Consider the following 12,865-nt stretch of genomic DNA (forward strand, 5'->3'; position numbering starts at 1 on the left):
AGTGTCACTGGGGAGTACAGTCCTAGGGCACCACTGTCACATATGGGATTCGTCATCAACCAGAGTGTCGCCGTGTAGCACGTGAGTGTGTGTGTAGACGTGAATGTGTAATATTTATGCACGTTCACACTCACACGGGCAAAAGCATCTGGTCATTTCACAGATAACATTTTCAGTGAGTATTTTTTTCTATACTCTGAAATAGAAGCAAAAATTTAAAATGATAGTTTTTAGGAATTTTATAAAGCAGTACATTGATTTTTAAAATGACACATGATTGTGTCTTCTTAGAAAGAATAGACTATTTTCTAAAAGTCAAGCTTGTTCTTAACATTCATGAGATATGCACAGAATTTACTACTGAGAAGGAATAAATCTGTTCTTAGAAGCAAGGTTTCTCCCTTGCTTAGTATATGCTAAATTGATCTTCAGTATATGAAGGTAATTGAAAATGAAACTCGATAAAGGGCGGGATGGGAGAGGGAGAGGGAGGGGGAGGGCCATGGGAGGGAGGGAGGTTGGGGGGGGGAGCCACAATACAAAAGTTGCACTTTGTAAATTCACATTTATGAAATAAAAATAAATAAATAAATAAATAAATTTAAAAAAAAAGAAGTAAGGTTTCTGTTGACGTCTGTGATCTGAGGTCCTCTACCTGGATTCTGGTTTGGATCTGGGCGGGGGAGGACATTTCGTACCCACCAGGAGTGATAGCTGCCTTGTGTCACTCCTGCCAGGAAGCAGCTGTCAGTTTCTAGCAGGGTAGTACTTGTTTCTTTGTAAACTTTCAGATCTTGCTGGAGTCTCCCAAAATTAAAAATAAAACATTATCAGTGGTTTCTCTGGTTGGTTCTATATTTTCTTTAAAAATCTGACCTGTCTGGGCCAGCGCCGCAGCTCACTAGGCTAATCCTCCACCTGCGGCGCCGGCACACCGGGTTCTAGTCCCGGTCGGGGCGCTGGATTCTGTCCCGGTTGCCCCTCTTCCAGGCCAGCTCTCTGCTGTGGCCAGGGAGTGCAGTGGAGGATGGCCCAAGTGCTTGGGCCCTGCACCCCATGGGAGACCAGGATAAGCACCTGGCTCCTGCCATCAGATCAGCGCGGTGCGCCGGCCGCAGCGGCCACTGGAGGGTGAACCAACGGCAAAGGAAGACCTTTCTCTCTGTCTCGCTCTCTCACTGTCCACTCTGCCTGTCCAAAAAAAAAAAAAAAAAAAAAAATCTGACCTATCTGGAAATACATGTGAAGGTAGCATTAACCAGCTGTGCTTTATCTTTCGTGTTAACTGTGTTTTGCCAGATGTGGACGAATGTGAAATCGGTGCCCACAACTGCGACATGCACGCCTCTTGTCTGAACGTCCCCGGAAGTTTCAAATGTAGCTGCCGAGAAGGCTGGGTTGGCAATGGCATCAAATGCATTGGTGAGTTTGCAAACGTCAGAGTCCTCTCTGACATAAATTTCTTTCCACTTACCATTGACTGACTTATTTGAAAGAAATAGAAGGAAAGACAGAAAGAGAAGGAGATCCTGCATCCACTGGTTTATTCCCCAAATGGCTGCAACAGGCCAGGGCTGTGCCAGACCGAAACCAGGAGCCAGGAATTCCATCCTGGTCTCTCGCATTGGTGGCAGCATTTGGGTCATCTTCCTCTGCTTTTCCAGGAGCATTAGCAGGGAGCTGGATGGGAAACAGAGCAGCCAGGTCTCAAACCAGCGCTCTGATATAGGATGCTGACATGGGCAGGCAAACCATGGCAGTGTTCACCACAAGCAGAAAATTCTTAAAGGAACTGCTTTTACATAGTTGTGGACCCAAGTCTTTGAATAGGGACATGCTCTGCACTGTCATCTAATCTCTTGTGAATCAAAGTTTATCTTTAGTAGCAAGAGAATTCCTGCCTAAGGGTTTCCTTTGGCTTAATAGAAGTGATCAAATTACAGTAATCTGCCTTGGCCCTGCTTTTCAGTGTGTTCAGTAAAAATTATTGGGTGTGCAGCCAGTGATCAAGACAGCTGTATGATGAAACATGGTTGATATTTTTTTTTCAGTCTTTTCAGAGAGTAAATAATCTGAGATTTAAAACCCAGTGAAGAGGCCGGCGCCATGGCTCAGTTGGTTAGTCCTCCGCCTGCAGCGCCGGCATCCCATATGGGCACTGGGTTCTAGTCCCGGTTGCTCCTCTTCCAGTCCAGCTCTCTGCTGTGGCCCGGGAGTGCAGTGGAGGATGGCCCAAGTGCTTGGGCCCTGCACCCCATGGGAAACCAGGAGGAAGCACCTGGCTCCTGGCTTCAGATCGGCGCAGCGCCAGCCGTAGCGGCCACTTTGGGGGTGAACCAACAGAAGGAAGACCTTTCTCCCTGTCTCTCTCACTGTCTAACTCTACCTGTCAAATAAATAAATAAATCTTAAAAAAAAAAAAAAAAAAAAAAAAAAACAGTGAAATACCTGAAGGAAATGAAAAAAGGTTTTGGTAGGTGGTGTAAGTCTGTAGAAAGTAGTCAATACCAGCCTTTTGCTAGAAAACGGGATTCTTCTTACAGGCAAATCTAAAGGTTTTGTTGGGTTCCAAGAGGTCTGAAGGTTTTGAAGAAAGGAGGGTGGGAAGGTGGTTTCCCCAGGTTTTATAGTTCTTGAGCCAGAATCTAATAATAGGTCTTTTATGGCCACGAGGCAGGGGACTGGATCCTACCTTTGGTGTCATTCACAGTGCTGTTTAACGTGCTCGGTGTTTTATGTCCTTAACATTAGAGTGCTTTTCCACCTGGTAAGAATTACCCAGGACATTTTAAAATAGAAAAGCAAGCTGCAGTGACTTCCCTGTGACGATTCCTCATTAAAAGCCTATAGGCCCACAGCAGGGACCAAAAGAATAACCGTGAGATTGCTTACCAGTGATAGAAACTAACTTGAATAAACCTTCCTGTCCATGCGAGAATTATGCTCATCGGATGTTGCTGAGCTGGCTGTAGAGCGTTCTGTCGGCTGTCCGGGTTGCCCAGCAGCTTTGCTGTGATGTCCTAGGATGGCTTCATTAAGTTCTCAAGTTACCTTCTAGTCCACCCGTCTCTCTGGCATTCATCGCCCAGCTTTGCAACCACATCCTCATTCACTTTTTCTAGTCCTGTGTTTTCCTCTTTCAGCCGCCTTTCTGTGCTGCTTTCCTGTCACTCACTGTGGCCAGCTCTCATGAGGCAGCCTGGCTACAGTGCTGGAGGTTCAGCTGTGTGCGGGCACCTGAGATCCCAGTGCCCAGCCAAATCCAGCCCATCTTCATTGCACTGCCTCTCCCCCCCACACACATGCACACACACACATGCACACACACTCCTCCTCTCTCAGTCCTTCTCAGGCTCTCCCTGTGTTGCACACAGAAGGAACCCCTGGTGCATTTGCTGACTTTCCCCTGCAGTCCGCTGCCCACACAGGCGCAGGAGGAACATTCCGATCCATGGGTCTGATTCTCTCCCCCATCATCGTTTCAGCCCACGGAACTGAGGGTGTCAGCTTCCTGGATCCTCCCACAGGCGGCCGCTGTCTCTGTAGCTTCCTCTGCAGTTCCCTGTTTCCTGCTCTGTGCTTTGCCACCCTGACCCCCTGGCTGTTCCTGGGCCACAGCACGCTCTTTTCCCCCGTGGTATCTTTACGCGTGCCGTTCTTCTGCAGGCAGTACTGCTGGCTGCTGTGTTCAGCAGGCTGACTCCTGCTCCTCCTCAGGTCTGAAGCTGACTGAGAATTAACCTTCTCGAAGGAGCTTTGCTTCCTGCCGTCCACAGTCGATGCCCATGCCAGTGTCTGGTTGCGCCTTGTCGTGTCACCTGTGGCTGTGTTTGACTTTTCCCTGTGTCTGACATCTGTCTGGCCCACCAGACTGGGGCTCCATGCAGTCAAGAATCATATTGTCGCTCCCTCATCTATAAAATAAAGTAAGAAACTCAATGCTGACTTCCCTGCTCTGAAATTCAGTCGCATCTTCACAACCGACCCTTTTTTAGTGAGAAAGGAACTGGCGGAGAACTCTACCCTCAGCGGAAGTCGGAATGAAATCGGGCACTGGCTTCCTTCCAGGCATTAACATTTTGCTTAGCTGCCTCACAGAAGGCTTGAATTCATCAGTTTGGCCCACGCGTGTGGCATGGGCACTTTGAATGATGGTTTTGAGCTCTTTGAGAATTGGGGCTGTGACCCAGCAGGCAAACTGACCGGCATTCCATGTCAGCAGTTTAAATGCAGACAAATGGAAGGCTGGTCCGGGGTGACTGAGTGTCGCGTGTTCTTTGCCGGATGTCACTGCTCTGCTCTCCTGTCGTTGCAGACTTGGACGAGTGCTCCAACGGCACCCACCAGTGCAGCATCAACGCCCAGTGTGTAAACACCCCTGGCTCATACCGATGTGCCTGCTCAGAAGGCTTCACTGGTGATGGCTTCACCTGCTCAGGTAGTGTGCTCCGATCTTATTGGCACGCAGCACTTCCTCTGCTTTCCTTTGAAAACTCGTGGAAGGAGGATGAAGTAACCACACCTGTTTGTATGCTTGACTCACGGTTGAATCTGTGTCGTCTTCTTACGTTGAACACAAAACCTGAACAGGTTCCCAAGATGTTGGTGAACGTTTTTAAAATAATGGCACTTACTATTATCATATTACGTCAATAACTGTTATTTCCTCCTATTCGTCAAAGGCTTTGTCTAGGTCAGACCACCTGGATTCAGTCTTGCCTAGGCCACCTACTGCCCATGTAACCTTAAGTAAATAATGGAACTTGTCTGACCTTACTGTCCCCATTTTAAAATGAACATAGTAATAATGCCCTTTGTTTTTTTCTTTTTTATCAATTAATGACATGAGAAAGTTACTCAGCTTTACAAGATAGCATCTATGACGTATTTAATCACTGCTAATTAATGTGTTTAGCAGACTCTTAGTAGCTTAACACATGGTATTAAAGATATTAAATGGAATAATAATAACATAATTCTTAGCATAATAATAATAATGGGAAAATGATCAGAGCTCAGAAATGTTAGCTTCTGTTTAGCATCTGTTCATTCTGCAGAATTTAAGTATAAAAACATCCTTTCGTATGTATATTTGTGAAGTCTTCAGAAGTTTGTGGAAAATGCATTATTATGAAAAAGCTTCTCATGGTTTTGAGGGGTTTTTTTGCCTACATTTTATGATTTCTTTCCTCACAAACTTTCAAAACAATTATTTATTTACTTATTTATTCGTGTATTACCAATGCTGGGAGACGGACAGACAGATGGAGGTCTGCCATCTGCTGGTTGATTCCCCAAACAGCTGCAGCAGGCCAGGGCTGAGCCTGGCCCAAACCAGGAAACAGAAGCTCAGCCCAGGTCTCCCATGTGGGGCTACCTGAGTTGTCACCTGCTGCTTCCCACAGTGCACCAGGACTTGACCCTGTGCACTCTGTAGGAGATGCAGCTGTCCTGAGAAGCGCCCTGAGTGCTACAGCAAACACCCACCCTTCCACAAATGTTTTTGAAATGCCCTTATTTAAGGCTAGATCGTCCTGCGAATACAGAGTTTAACACTTCCCAGTTTTTTTGATAGGTGTTTCTATTACTTTTTCAGTGTAAATTTTAAACCCATAATTAATCGATGGACTGTCTGATTAATGATATCAAAAATGTAGAGTTAACAATTTTCACATGCCTCCTTTAGAAAACACGTTTATGTACTTTGCAAGCTGCCTGGCTTTTAAGCCTTGAGTGTTGTGTCTTTCCCAGCGTTTCTGTGCCTCTTGGTGTCAGGGGTGGAGCCTAGCTTTGGCGGGTGAGGCATCTGCTCTCAAACCCCGACTCAGGCAGTGTATTAGCTCATCGTGCCCCCTGCGCTCTTTGAAGCCTCCCCGGCGAGGTGAATTCAGTGAGCTGGTGCAGGACGTACCCAGCCCTCAGTAAAAACTGTTCTCTGCCTTTCCCCTCTTCCCTGCGTGGTACAGTTAGATAAAGTATCTTTCAGTGTATGAGTAATGCCTGTTTATACAACTAATAAAGGAGTACATATGTACGATTATGATGATATCAAATAAAAAAGCACCAGAGTATTCTTGATTTGCTTTAAAATAGTTGGGCTGATGAGAGAGTGAGTTGTTTATTTCATTACGAAAATATTTTCAAATAAACACCAGAGCTCACTCCAGGGTTCTTATTCGTGTCTGAACGATGCAGGAGCAACCCTGATACATCAGACAGCATTAAAGAGAGCAAAGACGAATGTGGGAGACACCTGCATGTCTCTCCCTGGTCCTGTTGCCACTGAATGTGAGGGTGTGGGTTAAATAACTCCTATCAGGTTGTGTGCCCCAGTTTAGGGGAGCATGATTAATTGCCGCTACATGTTAATGAGCTCAAAGTCAAGCCAGGAAAACTGGTTGAGTTATAGCGCATGGAAAAAAAGCGTCCTGCCATTTGGAACGTAATAGAGATGTAATTTACTTCTCCCGCAGATGTCGATGAGTGCGCAGAAAACATAAATCTCTGTGAGAATGGACAGTGCCTCAACGTGCCTGGCGCGTACCGCTGCGAGTGTGAGATGGGCTTCACCCCAGCCACAGACAGCAGGTCCTGCCAAGGTGGGTCCCCAGGACTTCAGTGCGTTCTCGAGTTGGACCAGCTTCGGCAACTGAAACCACAAAAAGGCCTGGAACAGGCTCCGCCTGGAAGCCGAATACGTAGCACAAGCTGCACATACAAAAGCCATCCGTTTCAGCGCAGGTTGCTTCGCAGATGGGTCATGATGAAGGCTGCTGCTTTCATGTCTTGTGAAGTTTTCCTGGCCAGCATCCAGTAGTTGGAAGTTTGGCTCGTTCTTTTTTTTTTTTTTTTTTTTTTCCCTACCTTTTTCTATAATTAAATGAATGACATGTGGCAAAACTATTCAGCTTTTAAGATCCGATCTGTTACCTAGTCCAGGCACTGCTATGTAGTGTTTATCCAAATCCGGTAGCTCACTTTCAGTGCTCACCTTCATGTTTGAGTCTGCTGTGTGTCTGAGTGGAGTGGCCCTCAGGAATGCATCAGGGGCTTCCCCTGGCACAGAGACAACCCCTTCTTCTAGGTTAGAGCCTCAGCCCCCTTTTCCGGAAGTGAGACTGTGTGCCTTGTGTGCTAAGAAGAAGAGTTTCGCTTTTTCCTCTTATTTTTTAAAAATGTATTTATTTGGAAATCAGAGTGACAGAGAGGGTGAGACACAGATCCGATAGATCTTCTGTACCCTGGTTCCCTCCCCAAATGGCTATAACAGCTGGTGCTGGGCCAGGCCAAAGCCAGCCTTCTCCATCCTGGTGTCTACTTGGTGGCAGCGACCCAGGTATTTGGGCCGTCATCCACTCCTTCACAGGCAATTAGCAGGAAGCTGGAGCTGGGACCCAAACCGCCAGAGTTATCCATGATGCTGGCATTCCAAGCAGTGACTTAACCCTAACCCACTGTACCACAATGCCTCCCCCAGCATTTTCTTTTAAGGTAGACTTCCAATTCACACTGTATGTAGTTTTGGCTATCATTGTGTCATGGGGAGTACATGAAAATATTAATGAAAAAAGGGAACAAGATTAAAAATAATTGACAGGGATAGCACTGTAGTGTAGCGCATAAAGCTGCCACCTGCAGAGCCAGCATCCCATATGGGCACTGGTTCGAGTCCTGGCTGCTCTACTTCCAATCCAGCTCTCTGCTATGGCCTGGGAAAGAGTGGAAGATGGCCCAAGTGCTTGGGGCCCTGCACCCCTGCACCCATGTGGGAGACCAGGAAGAAGCTCCTGGCTTGTGGCTTTGCGTTGGCCCAGCTCCCATTGTGGCCAGTTGGGGAGTGAACCAGCAGATGGAAGACCTCTCTCTCTCTCTCTCTCTGTCTCTCTGTCTCTCTCTCTTTCTGCCTTTGTAATTCCACCTTCCAAATAAGTGAATCTTTAAAACAGTCCTGAAAGAAAAATTTTAAATAACTCTTGTGCCATAGAGCTTTACCAAAATGTACAATTCACATAAAATAAAAGGGGAAAAAAAAGGAAAAAGACTTGATCAGGCGAAGTCATGGGTAAAGATGGTAAGATGAAAACATAGACTTTCTCCCTACACATGCTTCTTCAGCATCAGCTGAACAAAAACAAACCCTGCCCTCTGAGATGACTCAGAGCAGAGCCTGACTGCTGCCCTGGCAAAGCAAAGGCTGAAAGGTGCTGACATCTTCGGTGGGTATCCACCAGTCCGGAGAGCATGAGACCAAGGGGGTCCGTAGGGCACCCTGGTGAGCGCGGTAGAAGGCAGCGAAGTCTCTGTTGACCCACTAGATGAAGTGGAGTCTCATCCCTTCTGTGGGAGGCTCCTCTTTAAATGTGGAATGGGCGTTCTCTTTCCTGCCCCCAGCTGGTTTCCTGTGAGCCCTGAAGCCCATCAATAGAAAGTGGAGTCGGTGTGGATAGGGCGTTCCGTGCCTGCTCGTCTGAACCTGTTAGGGACCTGGGGAAGGAAGAAACGAGCAGTTGCTGCCAGTCCGGCCCACGGGCGCTCTTGGTACCTGGAAGAAGCCCCTGGTCATAAGGTCTTCCTTTACCTGTGGTGTGCATCCTTCTCAGCTTCTCCCCAGCACCACCTCCAAGGTGTGGCTTCGGGTTCCTGCTACTTCCCTGACTTCTTGGTTGTCTCCTGTGTCACTGCGATGGGGAGGAAGCCCCAAGGGCGGGCAGCTGAGACTGTCACACTGCTCTGTTTGGCTGGACCCCAGCCTTGGCAATCTCACAAGTGTTAACTGACTCTGGGTTTTATTGGTGGTGGTCTGGCCCATCTGCACAGTTTATCTTGAAGTTACTAACTGAATTCTTTCCTGCCTTCTCATCTTACTGTAAATACATGCCCCTCTGAATTGACCCTGGGGTCAGCATTTTCCACTCAGATTCGACTACTCAGCACAAATGTTCAGACTCTCCATTGTGTCCAAAGAGTTCCTGGAGTTGGCCCTTTTCCGGTATTCTCCACCCCGGTAGGGGATTACAGAACCTGGAGGAACATCAGGCTCATCCACACAGGGAACAGGGTCTGGTAGGCCCTTACCACCACTCATGGAGCTCTGGACTCCTGAATAGCCGTGTTAATGAAACCCAGTCCCCTGGCTGTGCCCCAGATAAAACTGTAGCAAGGAAGGGATGTCGGGAGCCTGTACCTGAAGTGCCTCAGACCAGACGGCAGTTGGGAAGCAGTGGGCCTGGTAGTCTAGAAATCAGCTGACCATCAAGAAGAGCGACCTTGCGGGTATCCTGTGGAAACCGGGGAAAGCTGACGGAGAACCGGCCTGGAGTGGAGGAAGCTGTCCAAGGAACAAAGGCACATTTCCGCTAAGCACTTGGTGCCGTAGGTGACCTTAATGAAAACATGGACTTGAGCAGGTTTGAAGGGAGCATCGTAAAATCAACAGAGGAAGGACGGGAGGGACAGAAACAAGAAACAGGGATCAGTACAGCAAAATCAGGGAAACATCAAAAACAGAGGAGAGGCCAGCGCCGCGGCTCACTAGGCTAATCCTCCGCCTGCGTCGCCGGCACACCGGGTTCTAGTCCCGGTTGGGGCGCTGGATTCTGTCCCGGTCGCTCCTCTTCCTGTCCAGCTCTTTGCTGTGGCACAGGAGGGCAGTGCAGGATGGCCCAGGTCCTTGGGCCCTGCACCCGCATGGGAGACCAGGAAGAAGCACCTGGCTCCTGGCTTCGGATCAGCATGGTGCACCGGCCGCAGCGGCCATTGGGAGGTGAACCAATGGAAAAGGAAGACCTTTCTCTCTGTCTCTCTCTCTCACTGTCCACTCTGCCTGTTTAAAAAAAAAAAAAAGAGAGAGAGATACAAATGAAAATTCAATTACTAGTAATTGATGCCTCTGAAGTAGAGAGCCCCCAAAAAACTTACTAGGAAAGTATGATTTAAAAAATATTGAAAACCAGACGTGTTCCTGAAATGCAAGCACCGACTGAAGGTACAGGAAAAGGCCACATTGTCAGAGAAAGACTTAGCCTTGTTCTGTCCACGCTATTGTAGAGAAGGATTCAAGACTTGAGGTTGGAAAGCCAAGGCGTGAGCTAAGCAGAAACCCTGAGTACCAGGAGGCGCTAGGACAACACCCGCAGGTGTGTGGGAAACGTGGGCCCACAGTGCATTGTGCCTCGGCAGCAAGTGAATTGTGAAGACACTCGGCCCGTGAAGCAGCTCAGAAAGAAAGCACCTGTGTGTCCGTGCAAGAAGTCCCTCTCTTCCTGGAGGGAAAAATGTCTGCAATGAAACATAAAAAATGGAGAAGTCAGAGTAAAACCATGATTGATCCTTTTACATAAAGTAGTCCTGAACACTGTAGGAACTACAGAGATCATTGAAACAGTGGAAATGTAACAAAAATGAGTTGGATAATATCACGCAAACTCTGTCAGTACCTTCTGAAGTTCACACCTGAACTTTTTATTTAGATAATGATTCATTTTTAGTGTTTTTCTTTTGTTCTTAACATTCGAGGAGTGTTTTAGAAACTTTGCAGTAGTGAAGAATTTATGCGATGCATAGGAATTTTTTCAGCTGCACTTCTCTGAATAAATGTGGGAAATATCTGGAAGGACTTTGATCACCAGTCTTGGTTTTGGTATCTTTTTTTCTAATTGTTTGCCATCTTTTGTGTTCTGTCCAATACTTTTCTGTACTTTCTTTTGAATGCGTGTTAATTTTATAATAAACAGAGAAACGGCTCTATTTCTGAACAGGTTATGTTGTACAGCCAGTGTCTACGTGGAAAGTGTTTCTAGGAAAGGTCATTTAAAGTTAAGTGCATGCTCGCAGAGCTGATAATATTCTGTTTTCACTTACAGATTAGCACAAGCCAGGTTTACTCTAACTTGAAGGATATTTGCTTAGCTATATAAAAAGAATACCTTATTTATTACTCCTGCCATGATAAATGACACTTTTGCACGTAAACTAAACTTCTAGTTTTTAAATATTTATTCATTTATTTGAAAGTCAGAGTTACACAGAGAGGAGAGGCAGAGAGAGAGAGAGAGAGGTCTTCCATCTGCTGGTTCACTCCCCACTTGGCCACAATGGCTGGAGCTGTGCTAATCCGAAGCCAAGAGCTTCTTCCAGGTCACCCACCTGGGTGCAGAGTCCCAAGAACTTGAGCCATCCTTTACTGCTTTCCCAGTCCACCACAGAGAGCTGGATTGGAAGTGGAGCAGCCGGTAGACGAACTAGCATCCATATAGGATGCAGGCGGCAACTTCACCTGCTACACCACAGCACCAGCCCCATCAGCTAAGCTTCTGTACACACTGTGAAGCCATGCCTCACATCTAAGAAGGTTGAAACTAATTATTTTCACTATCCTGAATAACCAGAGACCCTTCTAGACGGAAGGTGTAACCGACAACAGTTTAGGATGACCTGACTAGTGTAGCCTGGCACAAAGTGCCTGATCTGATGCTCAGAAGATAGCCATCCTGTTTGTATGAGTGGAAGCACAGATTTTTTTCCACAGCTGTTCAGAAACACAAATGCCTTCCCTTTGACGTGAGTGAGGAGTGACAGCTCAATATTGACATTGTAGCGAAGGCCACAGGGAAGAGTCTCATCAAATGAATTTCTGATTTCAACTCAGTATTTATTGACTATATTATTTAATCAAATATATGAGAAAATGGGGCAGTACACCACCTTAGTACATGGTATAAGGAAAAAAATCCCTATTTATAACTATATAGTAACATAGTATAGAATAAAAAGTGAAAATTAAAAAGTTAAATTATCTTAATGATAACTTCATTGTTTAAAAATTATTGTATGGGGGCCGGTGCTGTGGCGCAGCAGGTTAACAACCTGGCCTGAAATGCCGGCATCCCATTTGGGCACCAGTTTGAGACCCGGCTGCTCTACTTCCTATCCAGCTCTCTGCTGTGGCCTGCAAAAGCAGTGGAGGATGGTCCAAGTCCTTGGGCCCCTACACCCATGTAGGAGACCCTGAGGGAGCTCCTGGCTTCAGATCCGTGCAGCTCCAGCTGTTGAAGCCAATTGGGGAGTGAACCATTGGATGGAAGACCTCTCTCTCTCTCTCTCTCTCTCTCTCTATATATATATATATATATATATATATATATATATATATATATACCTCTCCTCTCTCTCTGTAACTCTGACTTTCAAATAAATTTTAAAAAATCATTGTGTGTTTTTGTTTCAGTTTACCAATTATAAGACATCTACCATTTGCACTAATTTGTTAGAACCCTTTAATTTATCTGTAATTTTTTTATAATTTCTTTCCTGTGACATCTTCTTTCTTAATTTTGGTGTCTTTTAATACCTTAAACCAACTCTTCCTCTTTTAAATACACTGTAATCTAAGGTGGTTATAGTGCTAGACACTCATTTTACCAAGAAAACAGGGTTTCTTTTTATGTCTTAGTCCCGTAGATGAATAATAGTTGCTTGTCATTTATATTACTGACTCAGCCTAAGAAAAGAAAATCTTTTACTGCACAGAAACATCTGAGGAACTGAAGAGCTTGTTCATGTGTTACATTAAATCAAAATGTTTAAATGTCTTCATAAACAACAGAGTGCTATTTTTTTTAATCTTCAGATATTGATGAATGCTCCTTCCAAAATATTTGTGTCTTTGGAACTTGCAATAACTTGCCTGGAATGTTTCACTGTATCTGCGATGACGGTTATGAATTGGACAGAACAGGAGGGAACTGTACAGGTATGGCCAGAGGAGGGTTCAGCTGAGTGCTGGTGAGTTGTAATACATGTTCTGTGCCAAGAGCAAAAGTTCAAACATGCGTAACTAACCTGTGCATTATTGGGTTATACATTT

The 12,865-nt window shown here is 46.0% G+C and overlaps 1 protein-coding gene across 2 annotated transcripts in view; it reads left to right on the forward strand.

Annotated features, from left to right (window-relative positions):
* Positions 1-12,865, forward strand: part of FBN2 (fibrillin 2) — a 242,414-nt gene that overhangs the window by 175,851 nt on the left and 53,698 nt on the right. For both annotated transcript variants that reach the window (XM_062189229.1, XM_062189230.1), the window contains 4 exons: positions 1,300-1,422; positions 4,316-4,438; positions 6,474-6,599; positions 12,629-12,751. In XM_062189229.1, coding sequence (XP_062045213.1) covers positions 1,300-1,422; positions 4,316-4,438; positions 6,474-6,599; positions 12,629-12,751 — 495 coding nt within the window. The remainder of the gene's footprint in view (positions 1-1,299; positions 1,423-4,315; positions 4,439-6,473; positions 6,600-12,628; positions 12,752-12,865) is intronic.

The sequence above is a fragment of the Lepus europaeus genome, chromosome 4 (genome assembly GCF_033115175.1).
Source record: "Lepus europaeus isolate LE1 chromosome 4, mLepTim1.pri, whole genome shotgun sequence".
NCBI lineage: Eukaryota > Metazoa > Chordata > Mammalia > Lagomorpha > Leporidae > Lepus > Lepus europaeus.